Source organism: Saccopteryx bilineata, chromosome 5 (genome assembly GCF_036850765.1).
Source record: "Saccopteryx bilineata isolate mSacBil1 chromosome 5, mSacBil1_pri_phased_curated, whole genome shotgun sequence".
NCBI classification, from domain to species: domain Eukaryota; kingdom Metazoa; phylum Chordata; class Mammalia; order Chiroptera; family Emballonuridae; genus Saccopteryx; species Saccopteryx bilineata.
The window spans coordinates 9308238-9331649 of record NC_089494.1 but is presented as its reverse complement, the minus strand read 5'-3'; the positions used below and the strand labels follow the sequence as shown (position 1 = coordinate 9331649).

The window sequence follows — 23412 nt, the reverse complement described above, 5'->3', positions numbered from 1 at the left end:
TTGCAAAGCCGATTCTCTGTTTAGCCCAGTGGCTCTCAAGCCTTTATACATATTCAGTAGAGAAGCTGTTGAAATCTCCAGCGTTCAGGCCCAATCAAAACCAACTAGCTTAGATTTTGCTTGGGTTGGGATCCAGACATCAGAGTAGTTTCTAAAACTCCCAGGCGATTTCGGTGTTGAACCTTTAGTGTCAGAACTGCCAAACAAAACCACAGCGGGCCCAGTGAACTTTGAATTTCAGATAGCTAATCATTTTTCAGTATGTTTCCAAACATTGCATAAGACATACTTATGCTAAAGAGGCCTTCATCCTTTATCTAAATTCAAATGTGACTAGACATCCTGCATCTCACTGGGCCACATTAAGCCACCCAGTGTGAAAGCCAGACTTCAAGGAAAGTCTTTGACAGCAAGGGCACCTGTCAAGGTCAAAGCGTCCAGCTCTGTGCACAGACTGGTCATCCTCAACCCCAAAGTTCTCCCGTCTCAGACAGGATTCAGGGGCCAGGTGGTGGCATCTTTTGGATCACCAGGGCTGTAGCCTGACACTTTGCAATTTTTCTCCAAAGACAGAAACAAGGTGTATTTAATGTTATCTAAAGGAGAGCAGCAAGTGGTATTAGTGGTGTGTGATGCTCTGCTGCGTGCAGCTCACAATGTGCCAGACAGAGCACGCTTCCGTCCGGTTCCCCATGGAGTAAATAGTTGAGCCTGAGCCTGGACTAAACCCTGACAAAGGCTGAAACGCTCCCAGCAAGAGCCTCCCTTTTTATAAACATCGATGTCCTCCGCTCAGGACCCGGAGCAGCTCTGCACCTTTGAAAAGTGACGCACAGGCTCTAGGCTGCAAACTCCTTCCTGCCAGTTACTTGTCTCCCAAACCTGGAGAACATGCTGTCTACTTCTGCAATAGTCCCTCGGGATTTAAAACGCACCCAAACCAGCAAGGCACAAAACCCCTGTACCCCGCTCAGGACAGCTAACACTGAAATGAGGGAAGGAGAAAGACCAGCCGCGGGGCCCAGCTGCGTCCTCCCAGGGACAGGGAGGTCTGTGTGCCCGGTGCGATGCTGACCAGTGGTGGGGGTGGGGAGCTCCTAGGGCCAGCAGCCTCCAGCTGGTGGCTTGATTTCAGCCACGGCCATGCAGGAGTGGTCGAGGGAAGTGACCCCACAGGCCTGACCTCCCAGAGCTCAAGAACTCCCAGACTCACCCGAGATTTGCAAACTATGAACTTAGGAGAGTGAGTCCTGTACCAGTTTGTAGAGGGTGCTAATGTCCTTACAACCTGACCCCACAGCTGCCCGAGCAGATGGTTCTTCCAGACACACATTTTCCTATTTTGCTCCCGGCTCCTATCCCATAAATGGTACCCATGGAAAGTAAGGGACTTGGTTCTGCATCATTCAAACCAAGACCAACTCCCGTTCAAACAGACCCCACATCCAAGACAAGCAATGTGTGGGCGCAGGGAGAGAAAAGTGATGACTGGGGCTTTGGAAAGAGCACATGTGAAGGAAGTGGGTGGGGCGGGTGGCGCTGGCTCTCTTCCACCCGGCATGCCGGCGCCCAGCCCAGGGAGCGGGCCGCGGCCTCGCCAGCCCGGGTCTCCAGCCAACGCGCTGCGATCTCAGCCGCCCACCAGGGGCGCACACAACCTATCAGCCTTCGCCTGGCCTCCCTCCGGGAGCCGCAGATGGCCTCCGCCGCGCCGCTGCTGCTGTCCTGCTCCGAACACGACCGACGCTAGCCCAGGAAACTCTTGAAGACATGTGTCGCCCCTGAGGGTAAGGCTATGAAATCTCATTTCCTCACTAAAGTCCCCTCTGATCCTTGAAATCCACAAAATGCTTCCTGGGGCAGAGAGCCCATTTCGTCAGGCTGCCCCAGCTCCCTGGAGGTCCCGAGTGGCCACAGTGACTCATCTGGCAGTCATCCACCCACAGGCCTCCGTGGGCGAGGAGACCATCTGGACACCAGGCTCGGCACGCATGGCGCTGGGCCACCCTGGCCCTGGTGCTCCTGGAGGGCCTGTGAGACAGGCGCCGAGTCCCGCGGGGCACAGAGTCCCCTCTGGCTCCTCTTGCTACTTTGCGGGTGCCTCGCCAGACACTTCTTGAGCTCCGGATACATTCTGCACCCTGCGCTGGATGGCACTACTAAATGGTAGGACAGAGCCTCCGCCTTAAGAGATAATAACTCCACTGCAGGGACCTTCATTCACGGACCTGCAAGACCACGTCTGGGGACCTGGCCAAAGGAAATCCTCAGTGAAACTGAGGAAGGTTTATGTATATAGGTGATCATTGGAGTTTTGAAAAAGTGAAAGAGGAAGAGAGAGAGAGAGAGAAGCATCAACTTGTTCCACTTAGTTGTGCACTCATTGGTTGCTTCTTGTATGTACCCTGAGTGGGGATCAAACCCACAACCTCGCTGTGCCAGGACAATGCTCTATCCACTGGGCTCTTGCCAAGGCCTAAACTTTTTTCCTGGAAGTTAGAAGTGGGGAGGCAGTCAGACTCCCACATATGCCCAACCGGGATCTACCCGGCATGCCCACCAGGGGGCGATGCTCTGCCCATCTGGGCCGTTGCTATGCTGCAACCGGAGCCATTCTAGTGCCTGAGGCAGAGGCCATGGAGCCATCCTCAGCACCTGGGGCCAACTTTGCTCCAATGGAGCCTTGGCTGCGGGAGGGGAAGAGAGAGACAGAGAGGAAGGAGAGGGGGAGGGGTGGAGAAGCAGATGGGCACTTCTCCTATGTGCCCTGGCCGGGAATCGAACCCAGGATTTCCACATGTTGGGCAGATGCTCTATTGCTGAGCCAACTGGCCAGGGCTGGCCTAAGGTTTTTGTATAATAAAAATATTATTAGTGCTCTAAGGACATTCTAAGAGGATGGGCAGTGGAAGAAGCCGCAAAGGGAAAAATAAAATGTTTGTGTAAAGTTTAACATCCTCTGCAGTTTATAGAAAAACGACTCAACAGTTAAAATACAAATACTGTTGGAAAATATATTTGTTGAAAGCAATTCTTTTAAAGTACTTGTGTATCAACTGGCGATGAGCAGGGAACTTCTGGACCTTTGGACAATGAACAGAAAACATATCCCACAACCCAAGGTCCCAAACGGGCTCTGAGAGCCTCCTCCTTTTGCAAAGAAGAAATCTGATGACCGAGGAAGTGATGAGCCCTGCACATGGCCAGGAAATGACAGTCCAGGACAATCACCATGACCTGTCCTTGATGGACAGAATGAAATACCCAAAGGAAGGGGAAGTGCCCAATAGAAGCTTCTGCATTCTGCACGGTCTGTGAAACCAAATCACAGGATGCTATGAAAGTATAAAACCGCCCACAGTGACTCAGCCTTCCTGCATTATTGCCGGAGTGGAAACTCGCATGGAGAAAAACCTTGCAACCTTAGATAAGCCAAGCAGAGTGGACTTTCGCTGACAAAGAGCTGGTAAAGACCCCTCCGGGAAACAGAGGGACTGTCCCACAGACAGGTGTTGGGTGGACACAAAGGTTAAGGCCCCTTTGACAGATTTCAGGCACTGCACATGGTGAAGGGTGTGTACATCTTGACTTTGGAGAGGAGGCCTTTTGTAAGCATATTAGTGCAGCTTAATAACACGAATCCTAAAAGAGAAGGTCAGTTCCCTGAAGAATGCGGTCATTTGAACAAAGCCGAGCTAAGTGGCTAATGAGAAGAAAAATGGGCCCCCTCTTTTGAGGGGTTCCTTGGGGACCTGCTGGATGCCTGGGGACCCAGCGCACACACACAGCATGTCCACCTCTCATCGCCACTCAGGAAGGAGGACACTTCTTCCTGGAAGGGAGGGTGACAGTGGTGCGTCGCTCTGTGGAGCAAAGGCAGGCAGGGAGGCCGGTCCGGTGGCTTCCAGAACCGTTTATTTAGCGAGTAACTTAAAATCAGACCCATTTCCAGGGCAAGGCTCAGAGAAGACACATGGAACAGAGTCTGCTTGCCAGATGCCCCCTACTCATGTCTCCAGATCGGTCAGCCAGCTCCCAGTCACCGGAGAGGAACCCCACAAGTGTAAGAGGGGCCAACCCAAGGCCAGTTTCTCTTGGTCTACATCTTTGCCACAAAGGGATCTGAATTAGTTATTTCAGTCTGAGAACAACTGGAACAGAAAAATCTATTTTTAATACAAATAAATTTAACATACAGTTTATACACTGAGGTCCTCAGAAGCAGCAGATTGGGGTTATTTTCCATTAACAGCTAGACTGAAATGCACAGGCGTGCTGAAAAAGGTCTCCGTGTTTGTTGTGTCTAGTCTCAAGCCCTTGCAAGCTTCCTGCAAGTGCGAGAAAAACCTTTAAAAATGCCCCGAGGGCCCCAGCCCCCGCCCTCCAGGGTGAATTTCTCAGCATTACTTTTTGTGTCAATCATTGGGCAACATACAACTAGATGAGAGATAGTTTTAAGGAGGACAGTCAAGGCTGGCACAGAAATAATTGGCATCAATTATTTTATTACCTGCTCTCTCAAGGCAGAAGCCCTTATCCACGTACTTGGAGCTGACCCACGGGCCGCCCTCATGGAGCAGGCCCAGCCTTGAGCACACAGACTACTGTGTTTGAATTTTCTACATTCTACACCCTCTGCCCACTTCCTACCCAGAACTTCCTTGAAAACAATGGGCCTAAACCAATATGTTCACCATAAGCTGTTAGAACACGGCTCAAGGTTGAGCCCAAAGCAGGCCCAGGAAAGGTATTTGTTGATTCACTCTCCACTGAAGAAGGTCAGAGAGCCTGTGATTTTCACAGGCCTGGCAGTGGTTTCCAGGATCAAGCAAGCTCAGGAAACTCTGATTTGATGCAAATCCCACACTCTTTTGGAATAAGGGAATAAAGGAATTGGGAAAGAGAGTGTTGGGTAGAACTCACTGACACTCTTCACCCAGCCAGCTGTGATGGGGAGGAGAGTCCCAGAAAAGAGTGTGCCGGGTCACCACTCCATGAATAACGGCTACCTTCGAGAAGTGGGACGAGCTTCAAGGGTGGTGTGCCCGCCCGGAAGGACCACCCCATCTAGTCCAGTGGGCATCTACACCGAGCCGAGGGGCTAAAAGAAAGGAAGGCTGTTTGGTGCCTTGGAAGCAATGCATCTAGAAATGAATCTTTCTCGGAATTAAAGTGCTAGAAATTGGTCCTGCCTGTGTTGAGTGGTGGTTGCCTTGGAGAGAAGTAATGGTACCGCAAGGAATGGCGTGGCGATCACCCATTCCTTCAGGAGGCGATCGAGAGCGCTGCAGCTTTTCAAGAAAGGTGGACCCCGCCGAACCCTGAAAATACGGACTGGAAGAGCAACCAACCCACGTGTACGGTCACCATGAACTCAACCTTAATGCTTCACTTTACCCGCCGCCTCCCAAAAAGATAAGTCCACCTTTACAGCTGTCTGAATTGCAGGTCCTGTTCCGTTAGGTAATCGTTCCTCATCACTAGCATCTGAGATGATCTGAAAGGGAAGGTACATTCATTCATTTGTGGCACACCTTAAAATTCATATAAAGAACACAGGGCATATACATCACGTCCCCAGCTGCCTGATTTGAGGCAAGGAAGGCAACCCACGTGAACATTCTCCTGGGCTGAAAGCTCTCTGTGCTTAATCCCCTGGTTCAGAGCGAAGCACTTGTACGTCTTCCTCCCGGAAGGTGAGCTGTGCTGACATGTTCGTGCAGGAAACAAGCGGAGTTCCGTGAAGGAATCTCTCCTGAGTTTTGCTCCTGATCTCTGTCCACACTGCCGCCTCTTCCGTGCACTGAGCTGACCTCCGGGCGGTCCGCGGAGACGGGGCCCCGTGAGGAATAAGGAGTTACTACATATGCGTACCGTGTGCCGGGAGAGGTGCCGCCCTTCCTTCCAGCCACAGGAATGCATCTTCTGCTTCTGAATAGCACTGGTGTCCCACTGACCTTGGGGAAATCAGCTCCCCGTCTCCCTGGGCCTCAGTCATCTGCAAACTGAGGGTTCAACAGAATACTTTCCAAGCACCCTTTGCCTCTCAGAAACATGAAGCCTGAGTCAGGGGGAGAAGTTTGGCTGCCTCTGTGCAAGGGCCTTCTTCGGAGCACCTGCCCCTTCCACACGGCCCAGGGCCAGCAGCCAGGAGCGGCCCAGCAGGACAACGGTGAAGACAGCAGCCAAGACCCAACGTTCCCCTGTCCTCGTGGAAGCCTCACGCTCAGACACAAAGCTCAGAGCCAACTCCTATTCTTTGTCTTCTGAACTGAGACTCAGAAAGGAGCTTCCCCGCAGCCATTACTGTTAAGAGGTACAGACACAACATCGTCCTTGATAAAGCTCACGGCATCCAAGACGATGAGCAGTTCCCGGCCCGGCTCTGCCAGGGCACTCCTCTTCTATAAGGGGCAGGCTTGCTGGCACAGAGGGGGCATTTAATAAACACCTGCTGAATGAGTGAATGAGTGAAGGTCCGGTGGATTAATGATGAGTAGGTGGATGGATGGACCGGCAAATGGGCAGACGAGATGGATGGTTGGGTGGCTGGGTAGCTGGGTGGATGGATAAATAGTGATTATGAGCAGAAGCTTTGGTTCCATGTTTTAAAACTGTTGCTATGTCTTAAAATCTGTGGGACCTTGGAAAGCCATTTAAACTCTCTAGGACTTCATTTCTTCCCCTGAAAAATGGCAGTCATAAAAGTCCTTACCCTCACTGGGTTATTATTGTGAGGATGAAAGGAAGTCATCTGCATAAACTGATTAGCAGCTAGGCCAGCACACCATTAGCATTCATAAATACTGTTTTTATCAAAATACTGAGTGCAAGTCATCTTTTTACAAAGAAAACCTTTCATCAGTCTACATCAGGGGTAGTCAACCTTTGTATACCTACCGCCCACTTTTGTATTTCTGTTAGCAGTAAAATTTTCTAACTGCCCACCAGTTCCACAGTAATGCTGATTTATAAAGTAGGGAAGTAACTTTACTTTATAAAATTTATAAAGCAGAGTTACAGCAAGTTAAAGCATATAATAATAATTACTTACCAAGTACTTTATGTCGGATTTTCGCTAAGTTGGGCAGAATAAATCTTTATAAAACAACTTACTCTAGTTAAATCTATCTTTTTATTTACACTTTGGTTGCTCCGCTACCACTCATCATGAAAGCTGGAACGCTTTCTGGTGGGCGGTAGGGACCAGGTTGACTACTACTGGTCTACATCATGAAAAAGTAAAAAATAAAAGCAAGGCATATACATAATTCAACACTTTAGAATGAATAATAGCACACTGCTGGCTCTCCACCCCTGGAGTAATCATGAGAAACCAGTGAGTGAGGAGGAGGCGCTGGCAAACACTACCTGTGTAACACACGGTGGGTGCTCAGTAAAGATGTCTGTCACGGGAACAGATGGAATGAATTGAATGAGTGCACGAATGGATGAACAGATGGGAAGACATCAAAAGGAATGAGAGATTGTCTAGTTCAGTGGTTCTCAACCAGGAGTGACTTAGCTCCCCGGGGGATGTTTGACACTGTCTCGGGACATTTCTGGTTATCACAAACTGGGAAGTGCTATTGGCACCTAGTGGGTCGAGGCCAGGGGTGCTGTTAAACATTCAACAACACCCGGGACGGCCCCACTGGGAAGACTGATCGAGTCCAAAATATCAACAGCACAGAGCTTGAGAAACCCTGGTCTCTTTCATTGATTTTAAACTCAACTCCCCCACAGAATGTCTGTGTCTCTGTATGTGCATCTGTGCGTGTGCGTGTGTGTCCATGTGCGTGTGTGTGTGTGTGTGTGTGTGTGTGTGTGTGTGTGTGTTTTGGGGTAGGTCTGCTGAAAATTCAGCTTGATCTGGGGACCACTTTGTGTATGTATTATGCCCTTCAGGTCCTTACAGGGTTTATATCCTTCTCACTGCAAGAAAGATCCTGCTATAATGAGTCAAATTGGAACTCCCCACGGGGGTCACATTGCGGAAAGACTGCAAGGGCGGCTTGTTTCCAATATGAGGAAACCACAATATCAGAATTTCAAATTGCTAAGGGGCCTCTTGACTTGGGAAAGCAGGAAATCACCTTATTAAAATATAATTTGGCCAAAGAGTATTTTCCACATGGACTAGTTTAATAATAAAAAGATATCAATTTTGTGAGCCCTCACTTGAGCAATTTGGAGATTCTCAAATATGCCAGCAGAAAGACTGGTCGCCTGTGGGTCTCTCCCACCACACAGCAGGCTGGGAAGGTGTCGGTGGGTTAAATTTTAATCTGTGGATTAGAAAATTTTAATAGCAGGTATGGAAATTCATTCTTGCAAAACCTCCATTACTAAAGCCACGGGGCTGCCTGCCATTCCGCCCAGAAACCGAGGGTTCGAAGGCACTGACTGATTCCATTGCTGCTGGACTCCCTGCGTCCTGGTCACCCTGCCCACCAATACAGGACCCTGGCTCTCTTCCTGCCCTGGTCCGAAACCACTCAGGCCCTTCGCTGTTCCAACTGTTACTTTGTAAAAAGTTGTATACAGTAAAAATGCACAGATCTGGGGTGTGTAGTCTGAAGACTTCTCACAGATGCATCTTCTCTCCTCGCTGTCACTCAGATCAGGATATAGATTCTTTTCACATTCCAGAATTGTCCTTCAGGGCCCTTACCGGTCAATCCTCCCCTCCTGTGTGCCCACAGCCCACCGCTGGTTGGATTTCCAGCACCTGTGCCTGCTTCGGCAGCACATAGACTAAAATTGGACTTCCGGCACCGGACGTTGGTTGTGCCCAATCTGAAATCTTATGCCGACAGAATCGTGCATTACGCCCCCTGCTGTGTCATGCTTTTATTTATTTATTTATTTATTTATTTATTTATTTATTTATTTATTTATTTTGGTTTAACGTTTATGCCTGAGAAATTCAGACCTGTTGCTGCACATCTCAGCAGTGCTTCCCTTTTCATGTTTTAGCAGTTTTCTGTTGTGCTGGAGACTCCTATGGGTGGAGCTGCAAGAAACATTCTCGTCCAAGAAGTTTTGAGCACGTGCTTTTGCTCCTCTAGGGCTTGTACCTGGGGCGGAAACTGCTGGTCCTAGCGCGGTGCGTGCTCACCCTGACCTTGCACCGGGAAGCTCTTCCCAGACTCAACATTTTTTCAGTCCCTACGAAGTGCTCACTCTCGACCTTTGAGACCTTACACAGATTCCCCTCCCTTCAGTGGGGTGATTCCTACCCCTCCTTCGGGTCCTGAGTTAGAAGTTATGTTTCCAAGAAGCTTTCCCGGCACCTGCAGAAATCTGCCAGGTTCTCCCTGCTCGGAGCTCCCAGAGTCCTTGTTGGGCAAATGAGTTTGTAAAATTTGTGGGGGTTTTGAGTATGCCCACTTTTATTGTTAAAGATGGCGCTGGGCAGTGCCAGGTATGTGATCTGTAAAATTGCTAATGACCTTCCTGCTTAGGAAGGGCCATTGTTATGTTAATGTGGGCTGGAAAAGAGGTTTTCGGTCAGAAAAGTTTTAAAAGGAGAGAAGAAGGAGGAGGAAGGAGAGAGAAGCCAAGATGACAGGGAAAGAGAGAGAAGTCTCTTTTGCAGAGAAAGAAGCCATGTTGGCAGAGAGAGAATGCAGGGTACTGAAGAAAGGAGAAGGGTGCAGATGGGGAACCAGAGGCGAGGGGCTTCTGTAAGCTCTGCTGAGGCTGGTGGGGGCCTCTGACTCTAGGAGGAACCAGAGAAGATTCTCCCGGTTGTGGAACTGGAGAATGTGTCAGTGGCTTTGGGAGCCCTGAGTGTGTGTTTGCTTGTCGGCTGGTGCGAGACTTGAATAAAGGAATGGCCCACCATTCTCCGGCTCCACCGTTTCTTTACCGTCTGCCCAGAAGCAAGGAGAGTCTGCAAGTGAACGGCCACAATGGCGGCGGCTACTGGCCATACCACCCTATAATCAGAAGCTGCCGCAATGGCAGGCTTCTCATCTCTGCCTTCCTTCCAGCCCCCAAGCTCCACAGGGTAAATAGCACATCCACATGGCCCACCGCTAACAGTGACATCTACTTTGGTCGTCGCCAGCACCACCCTCCCGTGGGCTCGGGGCTCATTCTGCTCATACTTGTTTGACAGATGGACGGGTTTCCTGATGGAGAGTCTTGGGGACACAGTAGCCAGTCCCCTGCTTTTCAGACCCTCCTCTGTGGGACGCTTATGGCTCCTCCCATTCCCTCAGCGATCACTAGGGTGGGGGGTGGTAGGCAGGTGGGGGCCTACCACAAAGGGGGCTGGGGACCAGGACCCCCTCAACCAGTTGTAATTAAAGGATTTCATTTATTTTAAACTGATTTATATATCACATTTCTGTGTGACACTTCACTGGAAGATAATACACTTTCAAAAAACTAACTTTTAAAATCACCATTCCGATTGGGCTCCCAAACTCAAATATCCTCAGGGGCCAGGAAGTACAACGTTAACTACATCAAGTAGGCAGATGTTTTGCATATTAAACACGTGCAGATAGTTTTCAGTTTCACAAGGAACTATGTGCTCCCTCATTTTCCTTCAAACAAACAGCCGGCTCACCGTTAACGCCCGTTTACCTATTTTGACGGAATAGCTACAGAAAAGTCTTTTTTCCCCAAAAAGAAACGGCAGCAAATATAGCTGGACAAATAAGATTATAAGCAGTAATGAGCATTCATTTTTTTTTTAAATGAGCAAAAGACCTGAATAGACATTTTTCCAAAGAAGATATTCGAATGGCCAACGGGGACATGAAAAAATGCTCCCCCTCACTAGTCAATAGGGAAATGCCAACCGAAATCACACCTGTTAGAATGGCCATCGTCAAAATGACAAGAGATAACACATGCCAGCCAGGGTGTGACGACAAGGGAAGGAACCCCGTCCCCTGTTGGTGGGAATGTGAACGGGGGCAGCCACCATGGAAACAGCATGGGAGGCCCTCCGAAAACTAAAAACAGAACTACCGTGCGAACCGGCCATTCCACTCCTGCAGACACATCCGGCGGAAAGGAGAGCACTCACTCAAAAAGAGAGCTGTGCTCCCGTGTTCTGTGCAGCACTGCCCGCAACAGCCAGGGCGTGCAAGCCCCCTCAGGGGCCGCTGATGGATGGATGGATAAAGAAGTTGAGTCGTGGCCCTGGCCGGTTAGCTCAGCGGTAGAGCATCGGCCTGGCGTGCGGGGGACCCGGGTTCGATTCCCGGCCAGGGCACACAGGAGAAGCGCCCATTTGCTTCTCCACCCCCCCCTCCTTCCTCTCTGTCTCTCTCTTCCCCTCCCGCAGCCAAGGCTCCATTGGAGCAAAGATGGCCCGGGCGCTGGGGATGGCTCTTTGGCCTCTGCCCCAGGCGCTAGAGTGGCTCTGGTTGCGGCAGAGCGATGCCCCGGAGGGGTAGAGCATTGCCCCCTGGTGGGCAGAGCGTCGCCCCTGGGGGCGTGCCAGGTGGATCCCGGTCGGGCGCATGCGGGAGTTTGTCTGTCTCTCCCCGTTTCCAACTTCAGAAAAATACAAAAAAAAGAAGTTGAGTCGTGATATATATCATACATACATATTAGCAAATGGGGAGATCCTGTCATTTATGACATCATGAATAGGATTTAAGGGTACAGGGCTGAGTGAAATGCGTTAGAAAGAGGAAGACACATACCGTATGACCTCATATGTAGAATCTAAAGCGGTGGTTCTCAACCTTTCTAATGCCGTGACCCCGCAATACAGTTCCTCATGTTGCGGTGACCCCAAACCAAAAAATAATTTTGGTTGGCTACTTCATAACTGTAATTTTGCTACAGTTATGATTCGGAATGTAAATACCTGATATGCATTATGTATTTTCCGATGGCTTTAGGCGACCCCGCTGGGGTCGCGACCCACAGGTTGAGAACCGCTGAAAGGAAGCAAAACTCAAAGAGAAAACGATCAGATGAGAGATTACCAGAGGTGGGTGAGCGGAGGACAGAAGAATTAGAGAAAGGTGGTCAAGAGGCGCAAACGTTCAGTTAGCTACATGATAATTACTGGGGATCTGATGTACAGTGTGATGTCTATAGTTACAACCGACTGGTGATGGATAGGAACATTAACACAGTCAATCCTAAGAACCCCCATTACCAGGAGAAATTTCATTTTTTTTTTCTATTTCTTTTTCTTGTATCTGTGAGATGATGGGTGTTAGCTAAACTTACTGAGGTAACAATTTCATAATACATATAAGTCAAACCTTTACGCTAGATACCTAAAAGTCACACAGTGATATATGTCAATTATATCTCAATAAAACAGGGGGAAAACCCCCACAGACTTTTAATGTCAGCAGGAGAATGGGGAGTGGCAGAGATTGTGCCCACGTATTAAAAGGGGCAGCTTCATTTCGGTTTTAGTCACTTACTGCCATGTGGTAATATGGGCAGTGGGACCACAGAAAGTGCTCCACGCTTTAGGAGGACCAGTAACTCATCCACCGTCCACCATGCACTCACTGCGATCCCAGACGTTAACCATCAAAGAGAGCCAATTAACCTCCTTCGTGATTCTGCCTATACCTAAAGTAAGAACAAAGGGAGCAACCATAATAGTGAACATGCGAATGCTTCATTGTGCTGGAGGAGAGCTAGCGATTTACATACAGGCTGCCCTTTAATTCTCCCAATGCCCCTCCAAGGGAGGTACTGTCATGGTCCCCCTTTCCCGAATGATGACGCGAGGGCCCAGAGAGCTACTTGTCTGAAGTTGTGGGCGAGTGAATGGTTAAAGCAAGATGGCGATCCGCTCTGCCAATGAGCTGCTGGGGGCACTGTTTCCCTCACCCCACCGTGCTCTTCCAAGTGTAATTCAGTATTTGTTTGTTTGATTATTAGCTGAAAGTCTGGTTCAAAACAAGCCATGAACTCAGGAGTCAGAATCCTTTTGTGCACTTTTTGTTATTGTTGAATGTCCAGCTGAATAAGCCAGTACTTTTCAATGCCTTTGGTGTTGGCTCTCTGACTGTCAGAAACCAGACAAGTCTGCCCATCACCTGCAATAGTAGACTCCATTAATTTACTTTAAAAGAACAAATTATGATTGAGAGAATGTTAAGTTTTCCAAACAAATCCTTCGAGGGGCATCACGTACAATGAATTTAAGAATTTGGGAGACTGAAAATTATTTCAGAACGTGTGATCTAAGCAGCTTCCAAATGAAAACAATAAAAAAGAGAGAGAGAGACACATCAGCACAGACATCATTCTGGGTGTGAGGGGGTGACCGTGGGAAAACAGAGGTCAATGTGCACCAGTGTTTCCGGGCCTCCCCTGCGGGCGGGGGCCTCCCCAGCACACAGCCAGCGGTCTCTGACAGGAAGAGGCAGGTGAGCATGGGCATCCCCGTGGATGCTCAACCCACCAGCCCCATCCCTTGTTCCTGGTCCACTTCCTAATGCTTAAACAAAAAATATTAGCATTTTGCACTGTATCATGCCATCATCAGAGAGTGCGTGGGTCGTGATGTCATCCATAGGATCAGGGGCAGATGTTCTGAGGGAAGAAAGGAAAAGTGTCTGAAATACTTCTCTTTGCCTGAACCCCCCCGCCCCGCACCTGATTCCGGGGCTCCCCCCTTGGCCTTACCAAATGCCGCCACGAGAAGATAAAAGATTCTTTTTAAAAGTGATTCTTCTAGAACTTCAGCACCGCACTGAGATGCAAAATGGAATTAAGCCCAGGGTGGCTCTGGCCGCTATGGGGTTTCTAAGGACCAGGTCACTGTTTGCTAAGGCACCTGCCACTTCCCGCCACGGGAGAGCGGCGTGTCCAATGTTTCTTGAGGCCACCGTGCCCTGCCCACCACGCCTCGGAGCACTGCGGGGCTCCAGTGGGCCTCAAGGCGTGCACAGGCCGGGTTTCACTGGCAAATTCTGCCGCAAACGTGAAGGTGAGGATTCTTGTTCTTTTTTCCAGCCTTCACGTTTATGAGAAGGCGGGGATGGCTCAGTGACAGTTAGGAGGTCCAGAAAGTTCTGGAAGGACCAGGCAGTACTCCGGCAGCCACGGAAATGTTCTCCTTGGAACACGTGAAGTATAAAAAAACAGCAGGATGGTTTATGTGACCATCAGCACCAAATCCCAAATGGCTTATATTGTTTTAAAAAGAACGAAGAGACAAGGGCTTCCTTGACTTGGTAACGTTTATTCAATATTCTTTGAAATTAGCAATAATCAGAAGCACAGATCAATCAAACACAGCCACGAAAATGTCCCGGGTATAAATAAAGATGCACTATGAGAAATACTCACTACTGGAGGGACCAGCACCCTCTTACATTTACTACCTCTTAGCAACAAACAACTCCAATGTAAATTTAATTTACTCACAATAAAAGAGAAAAAAAGAAAAAGAAAAAGAAACTTGACTTTTTAAAGAAAATACTGATTCAATTCGATCATAATCTGCCTCACGAGGGCCCTTCCATTATGTACGTGTTCAAGGCCCGGCTTGACGACTGTTACGAAAATGACAAAAACCAACTCAAAGAAATGTTTCTGCAAAGTTCAACAAAAACAATGCAGAAATAAGTTACTTACCCATGCACAGGATAAGGCAAAGGCTAATTTCATTCAGGTTAGGAAGAGTAAAGATAACTAGGTTCTTTTTTCACGAAACAAACATTTCAGACTTCTTTTTATGTAACGAGGATACTCTACTATGCGTCATACTCTACGTGTCTCCTAACACTACTCAGAAAGCCAGCACTCATGTCAGATAGATAACTTCTTCTCGATGAGACTTACTCTGGAACCACCCCAGACATGGATCTGGGGGGTCACGATAGCGTCTACCATGAAAAGACCACACACTAGTCGAAGCATAAGGTTTAGAGAGAGCAAGGACGTTAAGACGTCATCTACAGACTTCTCAAATTCCATTTTTAAAGTTTTTTTTTTCAACTAAAAGCTGCAGAAAAATTAGTTCTTTAATAGTCTACCGAAAACTCTTGAGCAGCTAACATTGTAAATTTCTTAAGCTTTTTTATTTTCTTAAAAATATTTAAACGAGTGTAGTATCCCATCCTTTTGAAAAATAATCCCCCCCCCCCAAAATGATTACAAATCTTTTGTTTTAATCAGCGTGACCAAAGGTTTGTCGTCAGGGCTGTAATCCTCGTAGGTGATGGGGGTCACATCATACATCGCAGGCCGGGATTTCTTTCCAAACCTGAAACCACAGGGAGAGAGGACTCCAGTTAGACGTATGTTGGATCTCAAAGTCCCATTAAAGACAAATGGCAAGAGTAACTTGTATTCAAGAATCAAATGAACTATACAAATACCCTAAAAATATATATTCTCTAGCGAGTACAGAAATTTAAGACTTCCTCACAGTAACACTGAATGAGCAAGATATATTAGTCTTCCGTGCAGGACGCAAGAAACGGACTTCACAAAACGTAGAGTCCAGATTAATGTTGAAGCTCGCAGGTTAAATCTTGGCAAAGCAGTCAGGCATGACAGCTTGCTCACCAGTGGGATTGAGAAGAATGTGTATCAGTTTCTTGTGGTTTTTTTTCTTCTGAGGCCTCTTAAGATTTGGAGTGGCAAGTTTGTATTACATTCACTCTGGGCCCTGGAATGCAGAGCGAAGGATGGTCGTCCCTGGGCCGTGGACAGACACAGCCTCGCCAGTGGGCTGGCAGGAGGGCTGGGGAGGCTCAGCAGTCATCTGGGGTCCCAAGACAAGGAGATGGGACCAGGGGGGAAATCACTTCAAAGAAAGCGTTTGTCCACAAAATGTGCCATCCAATCCCTCCCACCTGTTATTACTCCCCAACACCCACACTGACACTTGCCACTGTTTCTCCTCTGAGCACAAAGCCACTGTCCCCACAGATTTGTATACTGCAAAATCTCCTTGACAGCAGGACTGACAAGCAGAAGCCATGGGTGTCAAATTCTAATTTCAGGACTTCCTGAAACACCAGTGTCAAGACGGTGATTAGTATAATAAAGCCAGTTCTCCTTCTGGGTGGTCCCTTCCCACCCAAGGCCTCACTTAACCTTTGAGAGCCCCTAGAGGCCAGTGGGATTTAAACCGTCTTCCACACTAACACACCAACCCTCCTGCCTTCTCTAGACAACATCTGTTAGCTCTTTCAAGTCCAATGGGGCCCATTAAAAAAGAAATTTTGGCCCTGACAGTGTGGCTCGGTGGATAAAGTGTCAACCCAGCGCACCAGAGGTCGCAGGTTCAACCTCCGGTCTGAGCACACAGGAGAAGCAATCAGTGAGTGCACAACTAAATGGAACACCTAAGTGAAACAAGTTCATGTTTCTCTCTCTCCCTTTCTCTCTCTCCCAAATCAAACGGGGAAAAAAAAAATTTTTTTTTTAAAGAAATTTTAAAAGAAGCTAAAACTGTTTTTAAAGTTGCTAGGATGGGCCCTGGCCGGTTGGCTCAGCAGTAGAGCGTCGGCCTGGCGTGCGGGGGACCCGGGTTTGATTCCCGGCCAGGGCACATAGGAGAAGCGCCCATTTGCTTCTCCACCCCCTCCCCTCCTTCCTCTCTGTCTCTCTCTTCCCCTCCCGCAGCCAAGGCTCCATTGGAGCAAAGATGGCCCAGGCGCTGGGGATGGCTCCTTGGCCTCTGCCCCAGGCGCTGGAGTGGCTCTGGTCAGGGCAGAGCGACGCCCTGGAGGGGCAGAGCATTGCCCCCTGGTGGGCAGAGCGTCGTGCCGGGTGGATCCGGTTGGGCACATGCAGGAATCTGTCTGACTGTCTCTCCCCGTTTCCAGCTTCAGAAAAATACAAAAAAATTTAAAAAAAAATTAAAAAAAAAAGTTGCTAGGATGAGCACCCCAGGACATCGAGGGGCTTACTGGCCATGTAAGGGGGGAGATGAAAGGGAGGGCTTACATCTCGTCCCCCCCCTTCCTCTCCCTACATCTTCCTCTGCTGTCTTGAAACGTCTGTCTTCTCACGCACAGAGATAAAAGGAGAATCGAGTGGGAAATGAGAAACGTTGCATTTTTCTTGTGATCTTTTTCTCTCTAAGTAGTCTTCAATCTTGCATTCCCAGTCACTTGCACCCTCAGATGTCCTGGCCTTCAGGAGCACAGAGATGTGAGCCACGCCCGACGGGCGCCAGGAACAAGGCAGAGCCAGAGAGCGAGGGCATTCCACCCCCGAGAAACCACAGTTAGCGCTGCAACATTAAAAAGCCTTCCAGAGTACCACGTCTAAAACGGGAAGCCTCACGGGAGGTCTGGGAGTGTGCGCACATAAATGTGTCCCGCCGGAGGTCTGGGCACCTTAAATTGAGTGACGCCTGGATAGTCTGAGACTTGGAGAAGAGGCACCAGTGGAGAAGCCGATTGGGTCTTAATGCTTTCTCCCAAGTCTGAACATCTCAGAGGGTACTTTAAGGTGCCGATATTTGGACAATCTATTTCTCATAAAATAGCTAGGTACGTTGTTGAACAATATGCCACCAGTGATAGTAATTTATCTTAATTGTATAAGAATTCTGAAGCTATAGAAAAATCTAATGCAGAACAGGGGTTAAAAACACAACAGCCTGCAAGCCAACTGCAGCCTGTTGTCTGTTTTTTTTTTAAATAAAGTTTTATTGGAACACAGTTACGATCATCTGTAATGCCTCTGCTGCTACAAAAGATACCTGGGCCACGTTAACCTGGGTCATAGAAGCACCCAGGCACAAGGCAGATCACAGAGCGCACGTTCTTCCAGTTCATTCTCCCCTGAAAGTCAACAGCAAAAAGGATACTGAATACCACAGATCATGTCAAGTGGGTCTGACCTTGGGAAAGGCCCAAATCAGGAGATGCTATTTGAGAAAAAGAAGTGACTGTGTCCTGTCCTTTGACATCCCTCTTTTATTTCCCCACCACCCCCTCCCTCCCCTTGATCAGGTACTTCGAGCTGCAGTGAGCAATCCGATGTGACCTCTGCTCTAGAACCTGGAGAGTCATGACATCACTCGGGCCAGTCCGTCACACACTCTCTCCAGCCTGAGTGTAAGCCAAGCGGCTAGAGGACAGATGACTCATGGGACAAGAGAGAGGGAGGCTCCTTCTCTACCCAGCCCCAGCACCACTGCCGACGTCAGAGCCACCACCCACTTCCTCCGCTGTCCCTCGTGAGTGCCACAGAGGACCCACTCGGTTTACGTCCTGCGTGGCTGCTGAGCCGTCGTCATTCGGGTCCAGCGTCCCCTCCCGGCTAGCCGCGGAGAGACAGGCCATCACGAAATCAACATTAGGGCTAGGCCGCTGCCGAAAACTAGGATGAGGGTAATATCAGAAGCATTGTGTTTTGTCGACGCCCTTCTAAGATTTCTAGAAAAAGAAAGCAGAGGGGGCCAACCAGCCAGTGACCCGGCCTCGGCCTCTAGAGAGAAGTGCCGTGGAAACCCAAGGTTGTAACTGAACAAACCCCTCCGGTCTGTGGGAAGGTAGCGCTTAATGTCAGTGGTTATATCTGCAGTCACTGGGGCATGTAGGAACTTGTTGGTCGGGAATTCTGCAGTAAATATTTTTGATAAAAATCGGCATCAAATAAGAATCAGGTTTGCAAATGCTTTTCAAAGTTTATCCTCTCCTTCCAAGAATATTTAGTAAATATATCCCCACTGGCCTATATAAGCAGGAAGCCCAGAAGGACCTATTTTAAACTATTCTAAGGCTGAAATAAAATCTTCTCCCTCTTGAATACAAAAGGATCTTCCTTAGAGAGAGATCCCTGGCGGGGGGGGAGGGGGGGAGGGGGCAGGCAGAGGAATCGGATCTCTCGGGTTTCCTAGTCCACCCCAGTATAGCACCACGGATTCTGCTCCTTCCTGGTGAACCAGACCCCTCCGGGAACTCCTGAACAAGCGAACATGTCGATTCTCCTCTCCCTTCCACATCCTCTGTCTCTCATCCAGTGACGGCAGGACACTGCAGGGACTCCAGCAGGCCGGTACCACCCATCACGCTGGGGTTCAGGGATGGATCCAATCTTTCCGGCAGGTGTAGACTTCTGTCAACCGCTAACCATGATCACCTATCCATTTCAGACCAAAATTTAGTGAGACCTCCAATTTTAGAAAGGTCTACTATGTGCCGGGACCCACTGACGATGCAGCCGTAAATAAAAAAAAACACAACACTGCTTTTGATTCACAGGCTAGTGGGAAAATGAGTCAGATAAACAATTAAGATGAGGTTTGCAGGGACTGGTCTCAGGCCTTCCTGGAAGCTGTGTGGCCGAGTTGACTTTTAAAGGAAGAGGCCAGTGATGGGCAGCTGTGCCGGGTGTGACTTGGAGAAGGCTGAACCCTTTCCTCCCTCATAGCTGTAGAAGTAAGGCTCATGCTGGGCCCACAGCGAAGCTGCCCTGTCCCACCGAGGCATTGGGGGTGATGCTGTGTGTCTCCTAACTTCTATCTTCCTCTGGCTCCTCCTCCCGGAAGCCGGGGTCTGGCTTTGCCTCCATTGGAGTGGGAAGATTGCTGTAAGATCTGAAGGTTACGTTTGAGGGTTTGAAGAAAGCAAGCTTTCTGAACCTCTGAGCCAGGGGTCGGCAACCTTTTTGGCTGAGAGAGCCATGAACGCCACGTATTTTAAAATGTAATTCCATGAGAGCCATACAATGACCCGTGTACGTTACGCATTTTCCAATAAAAATTTGGTGCTGTCCCAGAGGACAGCTGTGATTGGCTGCAGCCACCCGCAACCATGAACATGAGCGGTAGGAAATGAATGGACTGTAATACATGAGAGTGTTTTATATTTTTAACGTTATTATTTTTTTATTAAAGATTTGTCTGCGAGCCAGATGCAGCCATCAAAAGAGCCACATCTGGCTCACAAGCCATAGGTTCCCAACCCCTGCTCTGAGCTCTTGGATCTGCTTATATCTTGAGCAGCATCAATATACAATGATCTATGAATCAATGAAGCTAAGAGTTCCCGTGAGCCCCAGTCATCAGACACCAAGCCCAGCCCGCTTTTTACTGAAGCACACTGACTTCCTGAATTGTGTGCTTTAGTCTATTTTACCAATTAAAAGAAAAGATGGTGTTCTTTAACCATAATATCGCCATTATTTCTGTAATAAGTTCTCTTTGTAAAAGTCAACATAATGTTAGATTAGTGGATTTTTTTTTAGTGTTATGATAGATTTAGTGGATTTTTTTTTTTTAGTGCTATGATAGATTAGAGAAGTAAAGATGGTGTTAATCTGTTTATACAATCCTTTATTCTTTGTAACTTACTTTGATGATCTTGACTCTCCTAGGAGGTAGAGTTATTCCTTCTAACAGTTGAGGGAGCTGCATTGTGGAAGGTTAAATAATCTCAACTCCAGTGTCAGGCAGTGGAGTAGCTGGGCTCAGTGAAGTACCTCAGATCAGACACCGAACTCACGCTCTCCTGTGGTACCACACTCGCCCCTTGTCCCTCTCTGAGTCTTTTCTCCAGAAAAAGACACTGTTTTATATCAGACAAACTCCAGCGGCAAAAGGATAGCTGTTCTTCATTTTAAAAGAAGCCCTTAAATCAAATGGAATAATTTATATCTGCGCTGACTGTTTGAAGAGCAACAAAGCCCAACGACACCGCAGAAAGAAATCATCTAAAAAGGTTTCTTATGCAGTGATGAAGAATCAGGTATTTATAGCACAGATCAACACACAGCCAATGAGTGAACGTGCCCAATGAAAACAGAAGGCTAGCACTGGATGAAGAGGGCTTTGCTGATAAACCGGCCCTGTTATCCGTCCCCCAACAACACTTCACAGGTTCAACAGCGCCTTGCACCTCGGTTCTACCCTGTGAAATCCTCATCGCAGGGCAGAGTCCGGTTCACAACGGAGCCCCGGTCCCCAGGGGGCACATGTGCGAGCAGCCTCTCCCTCCCGCCCCTCGCCCCCACGGTGCCCACCTGGCGTGCCGGATGGAGGCGATGGCGTTGCTGAACTCGCTGTCGATGCTGCGGCAGTTGTAGAACTCCTCGTAGGCTGGCCTGGAGGAGCCCTGGTACTCGATGCGGCTGATGCGGCAGATGCCCACGATGAGGATGATGAGCATGAGGATGAAGGCCACGCACAGGGCCCCGATGATGATGTAGAGAGAGTGCCGGGGCATGTTGGTGAGGCTCTCTGCCATGTGTCCAGACTTCCACTGGAGGTCTGAGGGCAGAAACAAGCAAACGGCTGGGAATGAGTGCTGGCCCTCGGCACGGGAAGGTCTTCCCTGTCCTCGCATGGGTAACCTAGCATAGAGGGGCCATCCACGCTGGGAAGGTTTCTTTTCCGTGGACTTCCCAGTGACGGGGCTAACATCCTAGATATATGAGGTCCTCTCACCCATCGTTAAGGAAAACCACGGACATGCCATAGAAAAATGAGCGAAGGATGGAAAAAGAATTCACCAAAGACAGACATAGAGAAAGTTGTTTAGCTTCACAACTGTTTTTCAATGCAATTCCTCTTATCAGTTCCCAAACATTATTTAAAATTTTTGATAACCACAGTTGACAAGGGAACAGAAACGGGAGCTGTATAAATTGATATACAACCCTCACGTGCACTAAAGGGTGTATTTTTGTAACCAACGGTTCCAATTCTTAGAATTCATGCTGGGGAATGAGTCCCAGAAGTGCACAAAGCCCTGTGTACAAAGATGCTCATCTTAGCATCATAATGTTTAAGTGTTAAATTATCAACTCTTACACATTTAGACAAACATTCAGAAAATAGGCCCAGACACTCACGTACTCAGTGGAGTTAATAAATGTACATATTTTACCATTTTTGCTTCAGTGGTTTTTAACGTTTCCTTTTTCAGAAATGAAATGTTACAGATATAGCTAGAGTTCCCACTCCCATTCTCCCTCTTCATCCCACGAGAGACAACACAATTTATGAGAGCAGAAAGGTGGGAAACAACATAAATATTCAAGTTTTCGAGAGATGGAGGGATGCTCATCACCCAGCAAAAGAGTTAAAGAAAGTGGCCAGGCAGGACCTGGCTGTATAGTACGAGCACCCGTGAGCTTACGGTGTCTGTCTGCACACCGAAACGCTCAGAAGAACAGCGTGAGAGTAAGGATAAACATCTGTTGTTTTCTCGCTACGGACTGAGCTCTTTAAAAACATCTCATTTAATCTTTTCTAACCACCATAAAAATGTATTATCCTCCCCCCACTTAACCCCCTTTACAGAGGAGGCCTAGGAAACTGATATCCCTTCCTGAGCAAATTTGTCACATGCACGTCTAGATCCAGGCTCCCAGTCTCTGCCTCATGCAGCAATGTGCTGACAACAGTGATCTCTGGAAGGCAGGAGTATGAGTGATTCTCATTTCCTTCTTGACATGCCTCAGGTATTTTCCAGCTTTCTTTCTAAGTAATGCATTCCTTTTATAATGAAAAAGAAGCAGTACATTATTTGAAAGAAAAGCACCCACGGTTTTCCCTCCCCGTGTAACTACTAAAAGGAGTGCGGGCCTTGGGGTCACACCAACCTTGCTTTCGGTCCAGGCCACAACTTTTACTTCCCCTCCCTGGGCCTCGGTTCCTTCACTTAGAGGATAAAAGTGGCAACGCACACCCCATGGGCTTGCTGAGAGCAGAAGTTAGGGAACATTAAAAAAAAAAAAATAGTCAGGCCCTGGTCGGTTGGCTCAGTGGTAGAGCGTCGGCCTGGCATGCAGGGGTCCCGGGTTCGATTCCTGGCCAGGGCACACAGGAGAAGCACCCATCTGCTTCTCCACCCCTCCCCCTCTCCTTCCTCTCTGTCTTTCTCTTCCCCTCCCACAGCCGAGGCTCCATTGGAGCAAAGATGGCCCGGGCGCTGGGGATGGCTCCTTGGCCTCTGCCCCAGGCGCTGGAGTGGCTCTGGTCGCGACAGAGCAATGCCCCGGAGGGGCAGAGCATCACCCCCTGGTGGGCGTGCCGGGTGGATCCCGGTTGGGCACATGCGGGAGTCTGTCTGATTGTCTCTCCCCGTTTCCAGCTTCAGAAAAATACAAAAAAAAAAAAAATAGTCTCCACCAGGCACGTGGTGGGCGGCCCCTATGGAGGGGCACCTGGGTGATGGAAGAGAGAAGGGTAAAGAGAAGGAGGCTGGTCCTCGGAGGCACACGCCCTGAGGGTTACTGGGCAGTGTCCTGTGCCCATCCAGAAAGCAGCAACCTGCATGCGTGGGGGAAACGGAAGGAGGGAGCGTCATCTTTGTGTCTGGCTCAGGTCAAGAGTGTCACACAGGCTCTGCGTACAGACCTGCACGCAAATGGAACGCCCTGGGTACCACAGCCAGGATTGGAAAGAAAGCTATGAAAATTTAGAAGGACTCGGCATGACCAAAGAGAAGCTGATTCATGTACGGAAAGAGGATGCCTTCTCTGCTCGCT

At 48.7% G+C, this 23412-nt stretch overlaps 1 protein-coding gene across 1 annotated transcript in view; it reads right to left on the bottom strand.

Moving 5' to 3' along the window:
- Positions 1–14171: 14171 nt before the first annotated feature.
- The window catches only part of DNER (delta/notch like EGF repeat containing), a 261274-nt gene continuing 252033 nt past the window's right edge, over positions 14172–23412 (bottom strand). Inside the window, exons 12-13 of the mRNA XM_066281209.1 lie at positions 20941–21187; positions 14172–15217 (exon numbers count right to left, since the gene is read on the bottom strand). Of these exons, the coding sequence (XP_066137306.1) occupies positions 15106–15217; positions 20941–21187 (359 nt within the window). The 3' untranslated portion in view covers positions 14172–15105. The remainder of the gene's footprint in view (positions 15218–20940; positions 21188–23412) is intronic.